This window comes from Ursus maritimus, unplaced genomic scaffold (genome assembly GCF_017311325.1).
Source record: "Ursus maritimus isolate PB19 unplaced genomic scaffold, ASM1731132v1 scaffold_4, whole genome shotgun sequence".
Taxonomy (NCBI): domain Eukaryota; kingdom Metazoa; phylum Chordata; class Mammalia; order Carnivora; family Ursidae; genus Ursus; species Ursus maritimus.
In genome coordinates this window covers 7,837,508-7,852,356 of record NW_024426552.1, presented here as the reverse complement: position 1 = coordinate 7,852,356, position 14,849 = coordinate 7,837,508, and the positions used below count along the sequence as shown (strand labels likewise).

At 38.2% G+C, this 14,849-nt stretch overlaps 1 protein-coding gene across 2 annotated transcripts in view; it reads left to right on the top strand.

Moving 5' to 3' along the window:
* DYRK1A (dual specificity tyrosine phosphorylation regulated kinase 1A) overlaps positions 1-14,849 on the top strand; it is a 94,162-nt gene that overhangs the window by 44,404 nt on the left and 34,909 nt on the right. For both annotated transcript variants that reach the window (XM_008701899.2, XM_008701900.2), the window contains exon 2: positions 9,130-9,326. In XM_008701899.2, the coding sequence (XP_008700121.1) occupies positions 9,130-9,326 (197 nt within the window). The remainder of the gene's footprint in view (positions 1-9,129; positions 9,327-14,849) is intronic.

The window sequence follows — 14,849 nt, the reverse complement described above, 5'->3', positions numbered from 1 at the left end:
CATCTTGATCCTTTGAGGTATGTTTCAGTGTCTGTTGGGACAGGCCGAGGTCACCATTCATTGTAGGGCCAGGATAGCTCTGCTCCTGAAGTGTGGGCTTTTGGGGGGTCTGTTTTGAATGTCTGTGGTGTTTGCCGGGTTCTTCCAGTCCAGCTGATTGGCGCCCTTAACCGTCTCCCAGTCCTCTGCAAGTTCTAGTAGTTCACCTCCTAGCTCCCTGGCAGTTGTTTTTTGCCCAGCCTCCCGGGCCTGCACCTGGCACTCGGGCAACTTAGTATTTGGCCAAAGAGTCAGGAGGATTTCTAGGTGTAGATTAGTGGAGCGCCTTCTCTGCAAATCTTCCTTCTTTGTGAGGCAGGCCACAAAGAGGCCAGCGCTGTAGCCTTGAGCTCTGGTCTCTGTCTTCCCCACTCAGCAAGACCACTGCTATTGTATTTGGGCTCCCTCTCCCTACATTGTACTCTGGAAATTGTCCCCACATAGAAAGCCAGGGTGATTTTGGAGCTCACCAGGTTTGTTTCCTTCTTCTCAGTGATCACAGCTCTGCACTGCCTGTTGTCGAGTATCTGAAAAACAGTTATTTCACGTGTCTGACCAGTTTTACAGCTATTCATGGTGAGTGAGGTAGTTCAGTTACGAGGCACTCAGAAGTGGAAGTCTGATGTTACAGGCTTTTAAAGATACATGTTTTTATCTCTATCCCATGTTATTCTTCACAATTTACCGTACAGATTTAATTAAAAAGTTGCAGACCGAAAAACCTGAACATTTATTTAGATCTTACATGAGCAATTTCATCGTGTTTGTAGACAACTGAATATGCTGTTTGGGCTAGTAGGTTACAACAAACCACGCGTGTGTGTCCACATGCACCCGCATTCTGTCATGACAAATACTGCCCACTAACCTGGGGGTAATAAGAGATCAATTTATTTGTCCTTATCATTAGATAGTTGACGGAGCCCTAACATAGTTTGACTTTAATCTGTATTTATTTAACACCTACTGTGGAGCCATGCAGTGTGCTATGTGCTCGGGATACAAAAATGAGTGAGAGAAATTGACTGTTGAGCAGTAGCTCTAGCCTGTGTTATGATTAGACTGTTCTTTATTTCTGACTCATGTGCCCCCATTGTAAAAATATTTCTTTCATCCTTACCCCCTTCAGNNNTCTCTTTCCCTCCCTTTCTCAACCATTTCTTCATATTCTAAATATTCCTGATGGATTCAGTTCATTGTTTCATTGAACAAATATTTATTGAAGGCAGGCCACGTGCCAGGCACTGTTCTTGGTACTGATGATATCTTGGTGGACAAAACTTTTTTCATGGACTTATGTTCAGTTACCGTCTTAATCCTGTGTTCCCAGCACTTCATTTACAGAGCAGCCGGCTACTCCTTTGACGTTTTTCTTCTGTGTTATGGGTATGTCTTGTTGCTAGTGATGTTGCACATTTTCCCCATGTAGTCCTGGTTGTCCTCCCTTCCTTTATTAGGGGAGTCTGTCTCAGAAGCTTGGCCTCATAAGAGTTTCCACATTTTGGATGTTATAGTTTTAATTAACTTGAATTATTTTCATTTATTTTTGTTCTTTAATATTGTTCTTTCTCTTTGAAATCCAATGTGGATTAAAATAACCACAAGAATGGTCCTCTCTCCACATATTAATAACAAAAAAAATTTAAGTTAGCTACAGGTGGAGTTATTTGTGGGTCTTACATCAGAGATAAATAAATGGTTGTTTTTTTCACTCAGGGTCGGCTCCCAGGATTTTCTGTTTGATGTTTGCTCTATGTCTACCTCTGCTTTTAGAGGCTTGACATCTCCCAGTCTCAGATCTGTTCTTGGAATGCTTCTCTGTAGAATTACTGCTAATCTCTACTAGTGTTATGGTCTCTGGTATTAGCAGGCTTTTGCTGAAACGTAGTAACTTGAGTGGAATGAAAAAGCTACTTCTTTTTTTTTTAAAGTAAGCTATTTACCAACACAATTCTTATGAAATTTTAGAAACATGCTCATGGTAAAAGAAAAAGATCCATATAGTTCAGAAAGGTATAAAAACTGCTGATAGGACCCTACTTGCATATTTTTCTGCAACTTGTCTTTCACACTATTTGGCAGCAATTTAAACTATTATTTTGGAACTGAACTCCACAAATAATGATTATGAAGATACTTTTGGGTTAAGTATTATAAGATGATCATTAAATTACAAGACTTGATGTTGCAGCATGTATTTTGATACATTCTTGGGCTAAAATATTAGAGCTAGTTTTTAGTTTAGTTGGTCAAGGATTATATGTAGTGTGGTGTAGATGTCAGGTTAAACCATACGAACTTGCCATTTTGTAGGCCAAAGGAGGTGTAGTATTAGCAGTTTCCTGCAGTTCAACCTAATACTTTATTAACATCATAGGATGAACTGAGTCTTTGTTCTTATTAACATTTGAATTGAAAGGGAAGATGGAAACGTTGGAAAGAATAAAAGCCGTGGTGATGGGCCTGATTATTAAATTGGACTGACAAGAAATTCTCATATTAGTTTGCCTTCTTGGAGTCTTATAAGAGAGAGAGGAATGAGTGAGTGGATAACTTAAATACTTTTTGGCATTGTGGGAGGAAATTAAACTTCAGTATCTTTCTGCATTTCACACACAGCAGTTGAGCTAAGGAAGGGGACAGTGAGCATGTGGCAAATACACCTGTATACAGCCTCACAACTGGTAATGTTGCTAAGGAGTTGTGATAGATGGTATAGTAAACATCTAAAAAAAGTTCTGTAAGTGAGAAACATAAAGTTAACTTCTTGTTAACCTGTGTTCACATTACCTACAGTAAAATTTAAAAAGAACATTGGATTCTTTGTCACCTAGCATACCACCATTTTGCACAGGAATGCGTATTAGTGTTTTAGTAATAATAAAAAAACCCCAAATATCTAACTAGGAAGGCAGATCTATTGGGGGGGAGGACAGCCCTGTAGTGTGTTGGGTAGTCAGGATTATAGCTTACGTCTGGGTTATCTGCTACTTGGATCAGTTGGAAAATAGGTTTCTTTTATTAAATTAAGTGATTATATTGTTTTTAGATGCTGTTCGAAGCAGCATTGGCATTATCTGGTGGCTTCTTAGAAATGTAAATTCCAAACTCTGTCTTAGGTGTACTGAATCAGAATCTGCGTTTTTAATAGGATTCAAAGGCAATTTGTAAGAACTTTAAAGTTTGTGAGGTGCTGTTACAGATCTTGGGTGTCATTGTCGCTCCCAGACAGTGCCATAGTAGTAGCCTCTCAGTGCTTGTTGAATCTAATGCACGTAATCGACTGGATCTAGGTTCAGGAAATGAAACACATATTTTAGGAGAACAGATATCACAATAATAATCAAGTAGCAGCTAGCCATTTCTTTGTATTTCTTTCATAGCTGTCCGGATATCACAAAATTTATCCATCGATCCCTCCCTCCAAATGTATCTTTGAGTCTGATTCTGCCCATGCTGGATGATTAGTTGATGTCTTGTGATTGTGTATGTGTGTGTGTATGTATACATACCCAAGTCAACAATAGTATACAGTAATTAGATTTTAATGAATCAAAGATAGTAATTATATTATAATGTATAAGATAACTAAAAAATAATAAAATAGTTTATGTGTTGGGGAGGTATAGAAATTTCAGTCCAGCAGAAGGTAAGAAAGGAACATAAAACAGTTGGAATAAATAGAAGGGTTATTAGCGTACATTTGTATGTTAAATAAACTAGTAGTTATGTGTTATAGTGTACTAGTAATAGTATAGTTATAGTGTACTTATGTACACTTACTAGTGTACATTCATAAATTAAATAAACTTATAAACTGCAAACTGTTTATAAGAGACAAATCTAAAATAATAAGGGAATGGGGAGTTGACAGTAAAGGGTGAACAGAAGGCATACCACACAAAGAATAAGAGAAAGCGTGGTATGGCCATACTAGTATCAGACAAGGGGAAGTATTATTGGAAATAAAAAAGGGCTGTTTATGATGATGAAAGGTTTTATTCATCAGGAAGGTAGAACAACTCTAAATTTATGGAATCCAGTAACATGCTTAAACGGAATATTTTTAATATACCTCTTGCTAACTGATAGAACAAGATGAGAGCAGAAATAGAAAACCCTATATAAGAGAGGATACTTAATAAAATTAGTAAACCTTTGATTAAACTGATCACAAGGTAGGAGAAGGCCTCATTAACCAGAGCTGAATTGAAGGGGATGTCACTACAATTATACCTACACTGAAAGAAGAGCTTAGAGGGTATAATGAAGAGCTTGATGCCAGTGTGTTTGAAATGTAGATGGAGACATACTATTAGAAAACTACAACTTATCAAAACAGACACACCAGGAAATGCAAAATTTGAGTAAAGAAAGACAGCTTTTAATTAATTATTAACTTTTAACTACCCGCAAAGAAAACTCCCAGGACCAGATGGTTTCATCAGTGAATCTATCACAAAAGGATAATCGTGACCAAATTGTGTTCCAGGAAATGCAAAGTCAGTTTCATATTCAAAAATCAGTCAGTGTATTTCACCATGTTAACAGTGTCATCAGAAAACTGATGTCATCTCAGTGGGTGCAGAAAAAGCATTTAGTAAAATTCAGCATCCATTTGTGAAGAAAAGGTTTTAGCAAACTAGGACTAGAAAGGAACTTGATTCCTCTGATAATGGTTATCAGTTAAAAGCCTACAGCAACCGCAATACTAAAGCAGTACTGAAAGCTTGGGAGTAAGACAGTGGTACCTGTATCTCCTCTTCTGATCATCACTGTATTAGAGGGACAACAGCAAGTAGAATAAGGCGAGAGGAAGAATAAGGATTAGGAAGAAGAAATAAAACTGTTCAGATGTCCAGTAGTGCTAGTAGTTGCCTATTAGACAATGCTGATGAATTCATCATTGCAAAAAACAGTCCACTGTTCAATTTAATGCACATAATTGATTGGATCAGTTGCAGTCAAGTGATTGGACAATGTGCAATTTCAGCCACAGTGCCAACATAGGTTTGTTTGTTTTGTGATTTTGATGAGCTAATTCTAAGTCGTCATACATGGGCATGCAAAGGGCTAAGAATAACCAAATCATTCTTCAGGAGGCACAAAATTCTCTGCTGGATATTTAAACTCGTAAAGCTGTTTCTTACACAAAATTTTAAGAAATCTAGGTAGGCCTGTGTCCAGTAGAACAGAATAGAGAATCTAAAACCAGATCTAAGCAAATATGGGCATGTCGTTAATGACAAAGATGGCATTGCAGAGCAGCAGGGAAATAATTGGTCCTGAGTGAATCAAATGTCCATTGAGGGGTTGGGGGGCGGGGAATGCAACTTGATTCCTCTGGTACACATGCCCAGAAATCCAGTCCAAGAGCATTGTCCATCTAGATGTGAATGGTGAAACTCAACTTCTAGAAGATAACATAGAATTTCTTGATGACTTTGGTATAAGGGAACATTTCTTAAATGGACACCACAAATATTAATTCTAAAACAAAAGCTGATGAAATTAAGAGATTGTGCTGATTAAAAAACATCATTAAGTGGGTGACAGTGCAAACCACTTATATAACAAGTAAAGGGCTCATACACAAAATGTTACAAATAGAATGTTTTAAGTTTTAGAAATGTGTAAGAGAAAGACTTTCCTGATAGAAAAATGGAAAAGAACCTGAATGGGCATTTCACAGAAGTGGATATTTAACTGGCCTTAAATAAATGAAAAGGTGATCGTAGTCGCTGGGAAAATGCATGTTCGCCTCTTAGTGGAGCACCACTACACACCCGTGAAATGGCTGAAACTTAGAATAATGATTCCAAGTGATAGTGAAGGAGTGGAACAGAGGGGATTTTTCATAAACTGCTAGGGGGAAAACAGAGCAATTAAAAAGCTGGAGAAACAGCAGAACAGCATCTCAATGTATACCAAAAGACACTTAACAAGACTTTTCCTAGTGGCATTATTTATAATAGCTCTAGCCTGGAAATAATCCAAATGTCAATCAAAAGCCAAAGAGATAAGTAAGTCATCACATGTTCATATAATGGGATACCATAAAATAATGAATAATGAGCAAACCACAGTTCATAAACATAAAATGAACAAACCCATTTATGTAAAGTTATTAACTAGTCTGATTTTGGAGGTCAAGGTAGTAACTTTGGGGTAGAGGGAATTGGGTATTGATTGAGAGGGTCATGGAGTGGTGTTGAGGGGTGTCTGGCATGATGGTCATTTTGTTTTTCCTTGTCACAGGTTCAGTTGATGATTATTTAAGCTATATACTAATGATTTTTATCCTTATTTCTATATATTATAAGTAAGTTTAAACATAGTCTATAATAATGACATTGATAATAGAAACAGAAGCTAATATATTTTTTAAAGTACTAGGATCCATTATTCATGGCTTACTTGTGGTGTCTTATTTTAAAAACTTCATAATACACCTAAGAGAATAGGGTTAGTATAATAATAACTCTGCTGCATAGATAGGGAAACTAAGACCTAGAGTGGTTAAGTAATTTGTCATTCAGGGCCTTAACGGTTTTTACTGTTTATTTATAAGAGCTATTTATATGTCAGAGAACTCAATCTTTTTTATATATGTTTATATTCCTTCCCAGGTTTTTGGTGATTTTTAACCTGCAAATATAAAGCCTCCCTTTCCCTCCATTACTTGACATTTAGGTTTCCTTTGTTGTTGTTGCTGCTGTTGCAGACAATACCAGGATAAACATTCCTCCCTGTCTTTGTGAGCATCCTTGATTATATCCTTATGATAAATTCCCAGTTTTTAAAAAAGATTTTATTTATTTGAGAGAGAGAGAGCATAGAGGGAGAGTGAGAGAGAGAAGCACACTTCCCGCTGAGCAGAGAGCCCAATGCTGTGGGGCTCTATCCCAGGACCCTGATATCATGACCTGAGCTGAAGGCAGACACTTAACCGATGGAGCCACCCAGGTGCCCCCCCCCCAGTTTTTTTTTTTTTTTAACTGAACAGTTGTTCTATGTAATTAAATTGATTGTAGTTTTTTAGTATCAGTAAGGAAATGTTTAGAAAATTACAACATCTATCATGATAGTAACACTGTCCTTTTACTTATTCAGCAAATATTTATTGCTCATGTACTGTGAGTCTGTTAAGGACCTCATGCTGTAATGGAGGGAGACAGAAGCTAAGGTCTGAAGGCAGTGCCAAGGCAGGTTATAGTCACGTTTCAGTAGGGGTGGAGGACTTGAGATGTGCGCTTTAAAAAGTCACTCTAGTATCTTATTGAAGAAATCAGAAATGGGCAGAGTAAAGGTAGAGCTATTAGGAATCTCTTTTAGTCCTTTAAGTGAGACATGGGTTGGTGGAAAAGAGAAGTGATTGTATTTGAATGTTCTATGGGAGGTGGAACCAGCAAGATGGGGTGGCTCTTTGCATGAGGTTGGTTTGTGGAGGAAAAGAACTCTCACTTGACTCTGGGAGCTTTGATTCTGGTTCACTGGGTGGAAGACGGTGTCATTCTCTGTGGTAGAAAATAGAAGTGGAACTTGTAGAGCTTTGTTCTCTTCAGTTTGGGGAGTCTATGTGACATTCGATTAGAGGTTGGTAGCTCCCCAGAAATGGGTGCTCTCTCCATTGTCCTTTACTGTACATCACCATACAGCAGTTGCAGCCAGTATTGGGCCATTTATTAATTGCCAGAGCTAGTCTAAGTATTTTACACATATGAAAGCACTTAACCCTCACCACAGGCTTTGGAGGTAGTTATTACTCTCATTTTTTAGGAAATTAGGTGGGCAAGGCTGCATAGCCGGCAGGCGTGGAGCTGAGATTTCAAATGGCAGCACTCTGGCTGAGCGTCCGTGCCCTGCACTGTTGGGCCGGCGCTCTGAATATGTCTCAGAAATCGTACTTGAGCCAGAAGTACCCTGGTACTGAGCAGTACGGTCTGCTGTATGGTTGGAGTTAGCTGGTTTATTCAGGAAGACAAGCCCGAGAATTCTGGGTCCTCAGTTCGTTGACCAGGGTTTGGCGCTTCACCTTTTGGCTTTAGTCTGTGATTAAAAGTGTGGTTCAATTTAAGAAGAAAGTTTTTTTCTTTTCTTTTTTTAAAGAAGAATTAACTTTTATTAATTAACTACCAAATACCTTTGACCGAGTGTTGATTTTCCATGTCTACGATGAAACTCATGACTGTGGTCCCAGCCTCCCTGTGGGATAATTATTGACCATTCACACTTGTGGTGAGCTTGCCAGGTCTGGGTGTTCTTAGGACTGTGTCAGAAGAGTTTGAAGGACCCTAGCGTCCTGTGAATTTGTGCCTGTGTGTTTGTATGCTCAACTTTTAATTACCGGTGTCAGTGGTGAGCACCATTAAGACAAATCTTTCACTTGGTTTGGGGGATGCTGGAATACTGATCGCATACACCTGGCAGGTGCAAAGCAGCATCTCAGCAGTGTTCCTTTGAATTGGTTTCTAAGGAGCTGATCCATTGGAGAGGCCTTGCTCAAGAAACCAGAGATTACTCGTGCAACTTAACAGTTCTCAATTGATGAAAATCTCATATGTGAAAATAAGTATTAAGGGTTGTTATTCCTGTTGCTTTACAAAAAGATTTACTTAAGATTTTCTCTTACTACAGATTTATAGACACTGACTTAAATCGCTATATTTTTTTAAAGAAATATCTTTTTCTTTTTTTAAGATTTTTTTTTTAAGATTTTATTTATTTATGTGACAGAGGGACAGCCAGTGAGAGAGGGAACACAGCAGGGGAGTGGGAGAGGAAGAAGCAGGCTCCCAGCAGAGGAGCCTGATGTGGGGCTCGATCCCAGAACGCCGGGATCATGCCCTGAGCCGAAGGCAGACACTTAACGACTGCGCTACCCAGGCGCCCCTAAATCACTATATTTTATACCGTTTAACATAGAACTGTTGTGTCAAGTGTAGTTTCTTGTTTGCACTTTGTAGTTTTAAAGTTTTTAATATTATTGAACATCCTATAAGGTCCTTATGGAAGGAACTATCAGGTCAAAAGATGCAGACATCGGGGTATAAATACATCCTTTCAACTTCACTTGTTGTCTTCTTGTAGGAGGAGAGACTTCAGCATGCAAACCTTCATCTGTTCGGCTTGCACCGTCATTTTCATTCCATGCTGCTGGCCTTCAGATGGCTGGACAGATGCCCCATTCACATCAGTACAGTGACCGTCGCCAGCCAAACATAAGTGACCAACAGGTTTCTGCCTTATCTTATTCTGACCAGATTCAGCAACCTCTAACTAACCAGGTAAGTTTACGACGTATCAGAAGTGATTTGTTGGCGTGATAGTTTATTCCTTAAAATGGGAGAACAGTAACTAGACAAAAATGGTTTAATGGTTTTCAGTTTTACGTGCCACATGAGATTCTGGATTGATGAGAGATGATAAGAAGTACACATTTAAAAGTTCATTGGCTTTTACTTTTTTCTGTGTATCCTACTTAATTAAAAAACACTCATAAACCATAAGCACATTCTCTGATTTTGTAATAGGGAGGGAAAAAGTTATTTTTAAAGAATATTAGTTAAAATACAGAAACTGAAAGCTTATTTTTATGAAAAGGTGGGTAAGTAGAAAAAGTTACAGGAAAACAAGTCAGAGTCCATTATCACAAACCTACAGAGCTGATTTTAAACCTGTTCAAACTACTTTAGTACACATTTATGACCTTTAAGTACAAAACTTCTTAAAATGAAAAAGAAATGTAATGCAGATTAATCTTGCTAATCATTTTAATATTCAGACTAGAGATTCAGCTGTTGTTTTTTTTTAAATGGATAGTTAACAGAATAAATGTGTAAATCTCTCGCTATACATACATGTATGCATATGTGCATGTGTGTATGTGCGCATTCATAATAGTTCCTGAATTAACTGCATTTACTACATTGAGTTTTGGTTTGGGAGGATTTTTTTTACTAACTATAGTTGTGGTAAAATTTCTTTCCCCACCAGGATGGAGGGTTTGATGAACGCTGACTGAGGATTTTTTCCATGCATTTAGAAATTGGGGTTGCCACTGTTTTCTTTAGGTCGTTTAATATATCAAGTGATGATCAAAAACTTGAAAAATTTCAATGTATTTCTTATGCTGGATTATTTGAAGGAAACGTGCTTTATTTCTAATTCAATAATATGTGGTTTTAATGAGCAATTTGCTGTAGTAAAGTAACATCGTAATTAGGGGACACCCCTTGTATGTATTAAGATTTTTGTCAATAGTTGATCTGGATTTACATTTATAAAACGTATGTGGCATGTGAATAACAGTCATAGTAGTCAGATGAATTATGACAAGACTTAAGAATTTGTTTTATGTAGTAAATTGAGAAGGTGTATATTTGAGAATTGGAGCGAGCAGTTGGTCGAATGTTCAAAGCTGGAAAGGGTTTGTATACCAGAAGAAAGTTCTGTGGACATCCAAAAAGTAGTAATAGCACAGTGAGTCACTTGCATTGTACAGCTGACCATTGAACAACATGAGTTTGAATTGAGCGAACCCACTTTAAATGTGGATTTATTTTTATAAATATAGTACAGTAATATAAATGTATTTTTCTTTCTTTGATTTTCTTAGTTTCCGTTATCGAGCTTACTTTATTGTAAGAATAGAGTGTATAATATACAAAGTATGTGTTAATCAGCTGTTTGTTGCCAAGGCTTCTGGTCAGCAGTAGGCTATTAGTAACTAAGTTTTTGGAGAGTCAAAAGTTATGCATGGGTTTTCAGTTGCATGGGGCGGGCATTTGGTGTTTCTAACTCCCGCATTGCTCAAGAGTCACCTGTACTTTTAAGAAACAGTACGTTTGGATTCATTTTCTCAATTGTTCAAAAAGCAGCCTGTCAGGCAGGGTGCCTGTTTTTAATATTTTATAGCTGAACGGACTGAGCTCCTCCCATCTGTGACTTCTCCAAGTGTTGAAGCACTAGACTTGGAGGTCCAGCCCAGGTTCTTTTCTTCTTAGACACGGTGCTCTTCTGTCCTGGAACACCTGGTGTCTACGGAGGGCTAGAAAAAAATTCCAGTCCTTTACAGTTATTTTTATGGTTCTTTTGTAGTAGGTAGTTCAGTTAGCACAGTATCTGTTTTTAGATACAACTAACATCTTATTTGTGGGTGATTCTAAAATAAGAAATAATTCATTTAGTATTTCCATTTTAAGTTATAAAATATTTTTAAAGATTCATATGATGTAAAAAGAATGTCTTTTAAGTAACAGTATTCAACCAGATATTTCTACCAACCCGAGAAATTTCTGAACCTAATGAGGCAGATTAGAAGAGGTTTTTCTTATAACTGAAGTGTAAAACACTAAAACTGTGTGCTGACATGGCATGGTCTACAAGTCCTAAGACATGGACTCAAGGTCTTGACTCATGATGTAGTTGTGTGAGGTGAGTCAGGTCACACGGGCCCTTCTCTTCTGTTCTTTGAATGTAAGATTAGGACCTTAGACTATAACCCCCCTCTCCAAACCTAAACTTCTCTAGACTTAAGTCTAGCTGTAAACTTTTATAAATTTATTACTTGATTTCAGTGGTTTCTTATTAATCATCCTATCAGGGTTTTGTTTTGTTTTTTTCCAAAAGATTTATTAAACAAGTAATTGAAATGAGCTAACGTTAACATTTTATTTCTGGCTATATGCGTGGTGTGTTTTATACAAGTTTTTAAACCCAGTTTTGTTCAAAAGATAAATTTAGGAAGCAGGAGAAATGTAGTAAAAGTAATTTTAGAAAAGTATGCTTGATGTTAGGAATGCTCAGTGCCTTTGAGCTGTGAGCATTTTCACAGTGTCTTCCATAGTTGTTAGACTCTACCGGTACTCTGGATGGGTGCTGCCTGTGGTTTTCAGCTGTATCAGTAGCTCTCAGAATAGCAAGAAAGGCAGAATACAGTGTTTCTGAATCTTCATTATATATGAAAATATGAGATAAATATAAATAAAACAGATACAGTAGGTATTATTAAGCTAGGAAACAGTTTTTCAATAAATTCCTGAAGCTTACACTGTGGAATCTTTTCAAGGGGGAAGAAAAGATTGTTTTAGCTCTTGTAACTGATTTAAGCAGGGTATGCAAACTATGCTTTTCTTCACTTTGTGATCTGTGTTTTCACCCAGAAGGGTCCAAGAACTGTGAGCACTGGGGATGTGGGTTTTTCTAGCTCTGGAGCCAGATAGCTTGAGGCAGCAGGAGGACAGCTCATCAGCTTGCCATTTTGCTGTGAGGACACTTGGGGATGAGCTCCTTCCTGGGTTCTCTGAACACCACGGGTTTTCTCCTAACTGTGGAAGGGAAGAAGGGAGCTTGCTCTGTTCCTCTACATTTTCCTGGCTTTGTGATGATAAGCAGAAAAGGGGGCCAACCTTGAATCTAGTGCAGATGTGTAACTGAGTGTTTGGAAATGTTATTTCCTAATTGCGGATTTGTGCTTACAGCAGCATAGTATCAAAACACAGCTACCTTGGGGCGCCTGGGTGGCTCGGTCGTTAAGCGTCTGCCTTCAGCTCAGGGCGTGATCCCGGCGTTCTGGGATCGAGCCCCACGTCAGGCTCCTCCGCTGGGAGCCTGCTTCTCCCTCTCCCACTCCCCCTGCCTGTGTTCCCTCTCTCGCTGGCTGTATCTCTCTCAAATAAATAAATAAAATCTTAAAAAAAAAAACCGCAGCTACCTAACATGAAATCACAATGAAAATTAGTTAAGGGAGTGTTACTTAGTTTGTAGAATTTAGTTTGTTCTTTCCATATAGTTCGTGCACTTGCTCTGGACAAGGTGCTCTTTGAAGCAATGAAATGCAGTCTGGTCTGAAGGCCGATTGTGGGCAGAATACATCTGGTTTATATATACAGATGCTCCTGAAGTAGTCATTTCTGTTGCGAGAAGTATGTACGAAAGCAGGGTATTTAGAATTAATCAGTTTGGCCTCAGAGTCAGAGTGGCCAACTTTGGAAGAGGTGTAGCGATATTTTATAAAATGCCAAGCACACACCACACACTCATATTGAGCGCAGGAAAACCATCGTTACTCAGTCAAAATTTGTTCCTATCCAGTTTCTTATGTGTCCTGTATATTCAAAATGGGTGTCTTGATTGTGTGATTTTGGTGTTTGGAGTGAGCATAATTATTCCTGCAAAGATGGTAGTCACTGATTCTGTTTTTCATATGTTTGAAATACCAGTGGAATTGTAGATGGGCAAGTTAAAAACTTAAAACACATTCACAGTTTTATATATGACTATTTTTAATAAATTCATATGCTTATTTTGTTGGTGTTTATTAAGCGTAACTCAGTTAGTTGCCCTACAAGTAGCCTAAAACCGAAAGGGTAGAATCGAGGCCTAAATGTGACCAGGACCTCTTGGCCCAGTGTTACGGTTCAGAGCCTGGGACTTTGCAGGATCTCGGATCCCGTCTTACCTGTGCCTTCTGTGAGCTGTGGGACTTTGGGCAAGCAGTTCACATCAGAGACTTGGGTTGCCCATTTGTAAGCCGGTGACAAGAAAACTACTCATTGTCAGGAGATTGTTGAGAGTATTATATGAGAGAAACAAAAATATGTATGCTTCTAACCGAGTGGGTAACAAATACTTGCTACTCTTACTTTATTATTAACTACTTAAGTAATTCGTTTCTAACAGTTATACTTTCTATCAACTTTTCTTACAGTAGTAACATAATACCTCACTGGTTGAGGTTCTGTGGGACCTCATAGTGGGGCGTGGCTGCATGCCAGCACTCCCAAGAAGGGTCTTGTTGGAGTAAATTCCCTGCATGAAAACAATGCCAGGGTCTCAAAAAATAAAAAAGGAAATTTGTGAAGGGAAACCTTTTTCATTATTTTAAATGCTTATAGCATTCATTCACATAAAAAAATTGAGGTGCTTATTACCAATATTGTTTATTCATTAAATTACATCTCTGAGGAATAGTATAAGAATAAAATATCCTGTGAACCTCCCGGTACATATCGTTGATGTTTAACAAAATGAAACAGTATATATTTGAAAAATTCAGCAGTTCAGATTTTCTTATTAATTGCTGCTATGTTTTCAGACAGATAGTTACAACCACTGAAGATTTTTACCCCAGAGGATGATGAGAAAAGATAATTAATAACTTACTTCAGTAATTCAGTAAATTTCCCATCTGGATAACAGCTTTTTAGAGTTTGAGTATAGAGGCACAGGAAACTAATGTTAATATTGGTTTCAGAAAACATATACCTGGGAAACTGCCATAATCACTCTTATCTTTTCATACCAAGGGGATGGTGATTCTTTCCTGTTATGTCCATTGTCACCTTACAACCCAACTCTGTTTTGTAAGTGTGGGTTAAGTTGGTTAATTATCCCAAGACTCCAGACATTTCTGGGAGGCCTTGGTATGATGCATTTACTGTCTCTCAGCTCCTCAAATTGACCTGAGCGTTGTTGGAGAGGGGCTGTGCTAAGGGCTTCTGGCTCAGTAGATTTTACTGACATCAGTGTCTGTGAGAGCTAGACAGGAATCCATGGATGGCTAGTGGTGGTAATATAGGTACCTTGATACAGTTAATTGGTTTTGAGGATCTTTTGATCCCTGTTGGCACCTGTTTACTGGTGGAAGAGTTGGGTATGAGCAGCAGTCCAGGATCATTGACATGCTAGTCGCAGCCTTCCTGGTATGTGTATGGAGGGTGGTCCCTGCTCTATCCCCCATCTAGCAGGAAGCTCACAATTGAACTCTTGACTACCTAGTGGATGATGAAGGAGATGCAGTTTAGGAT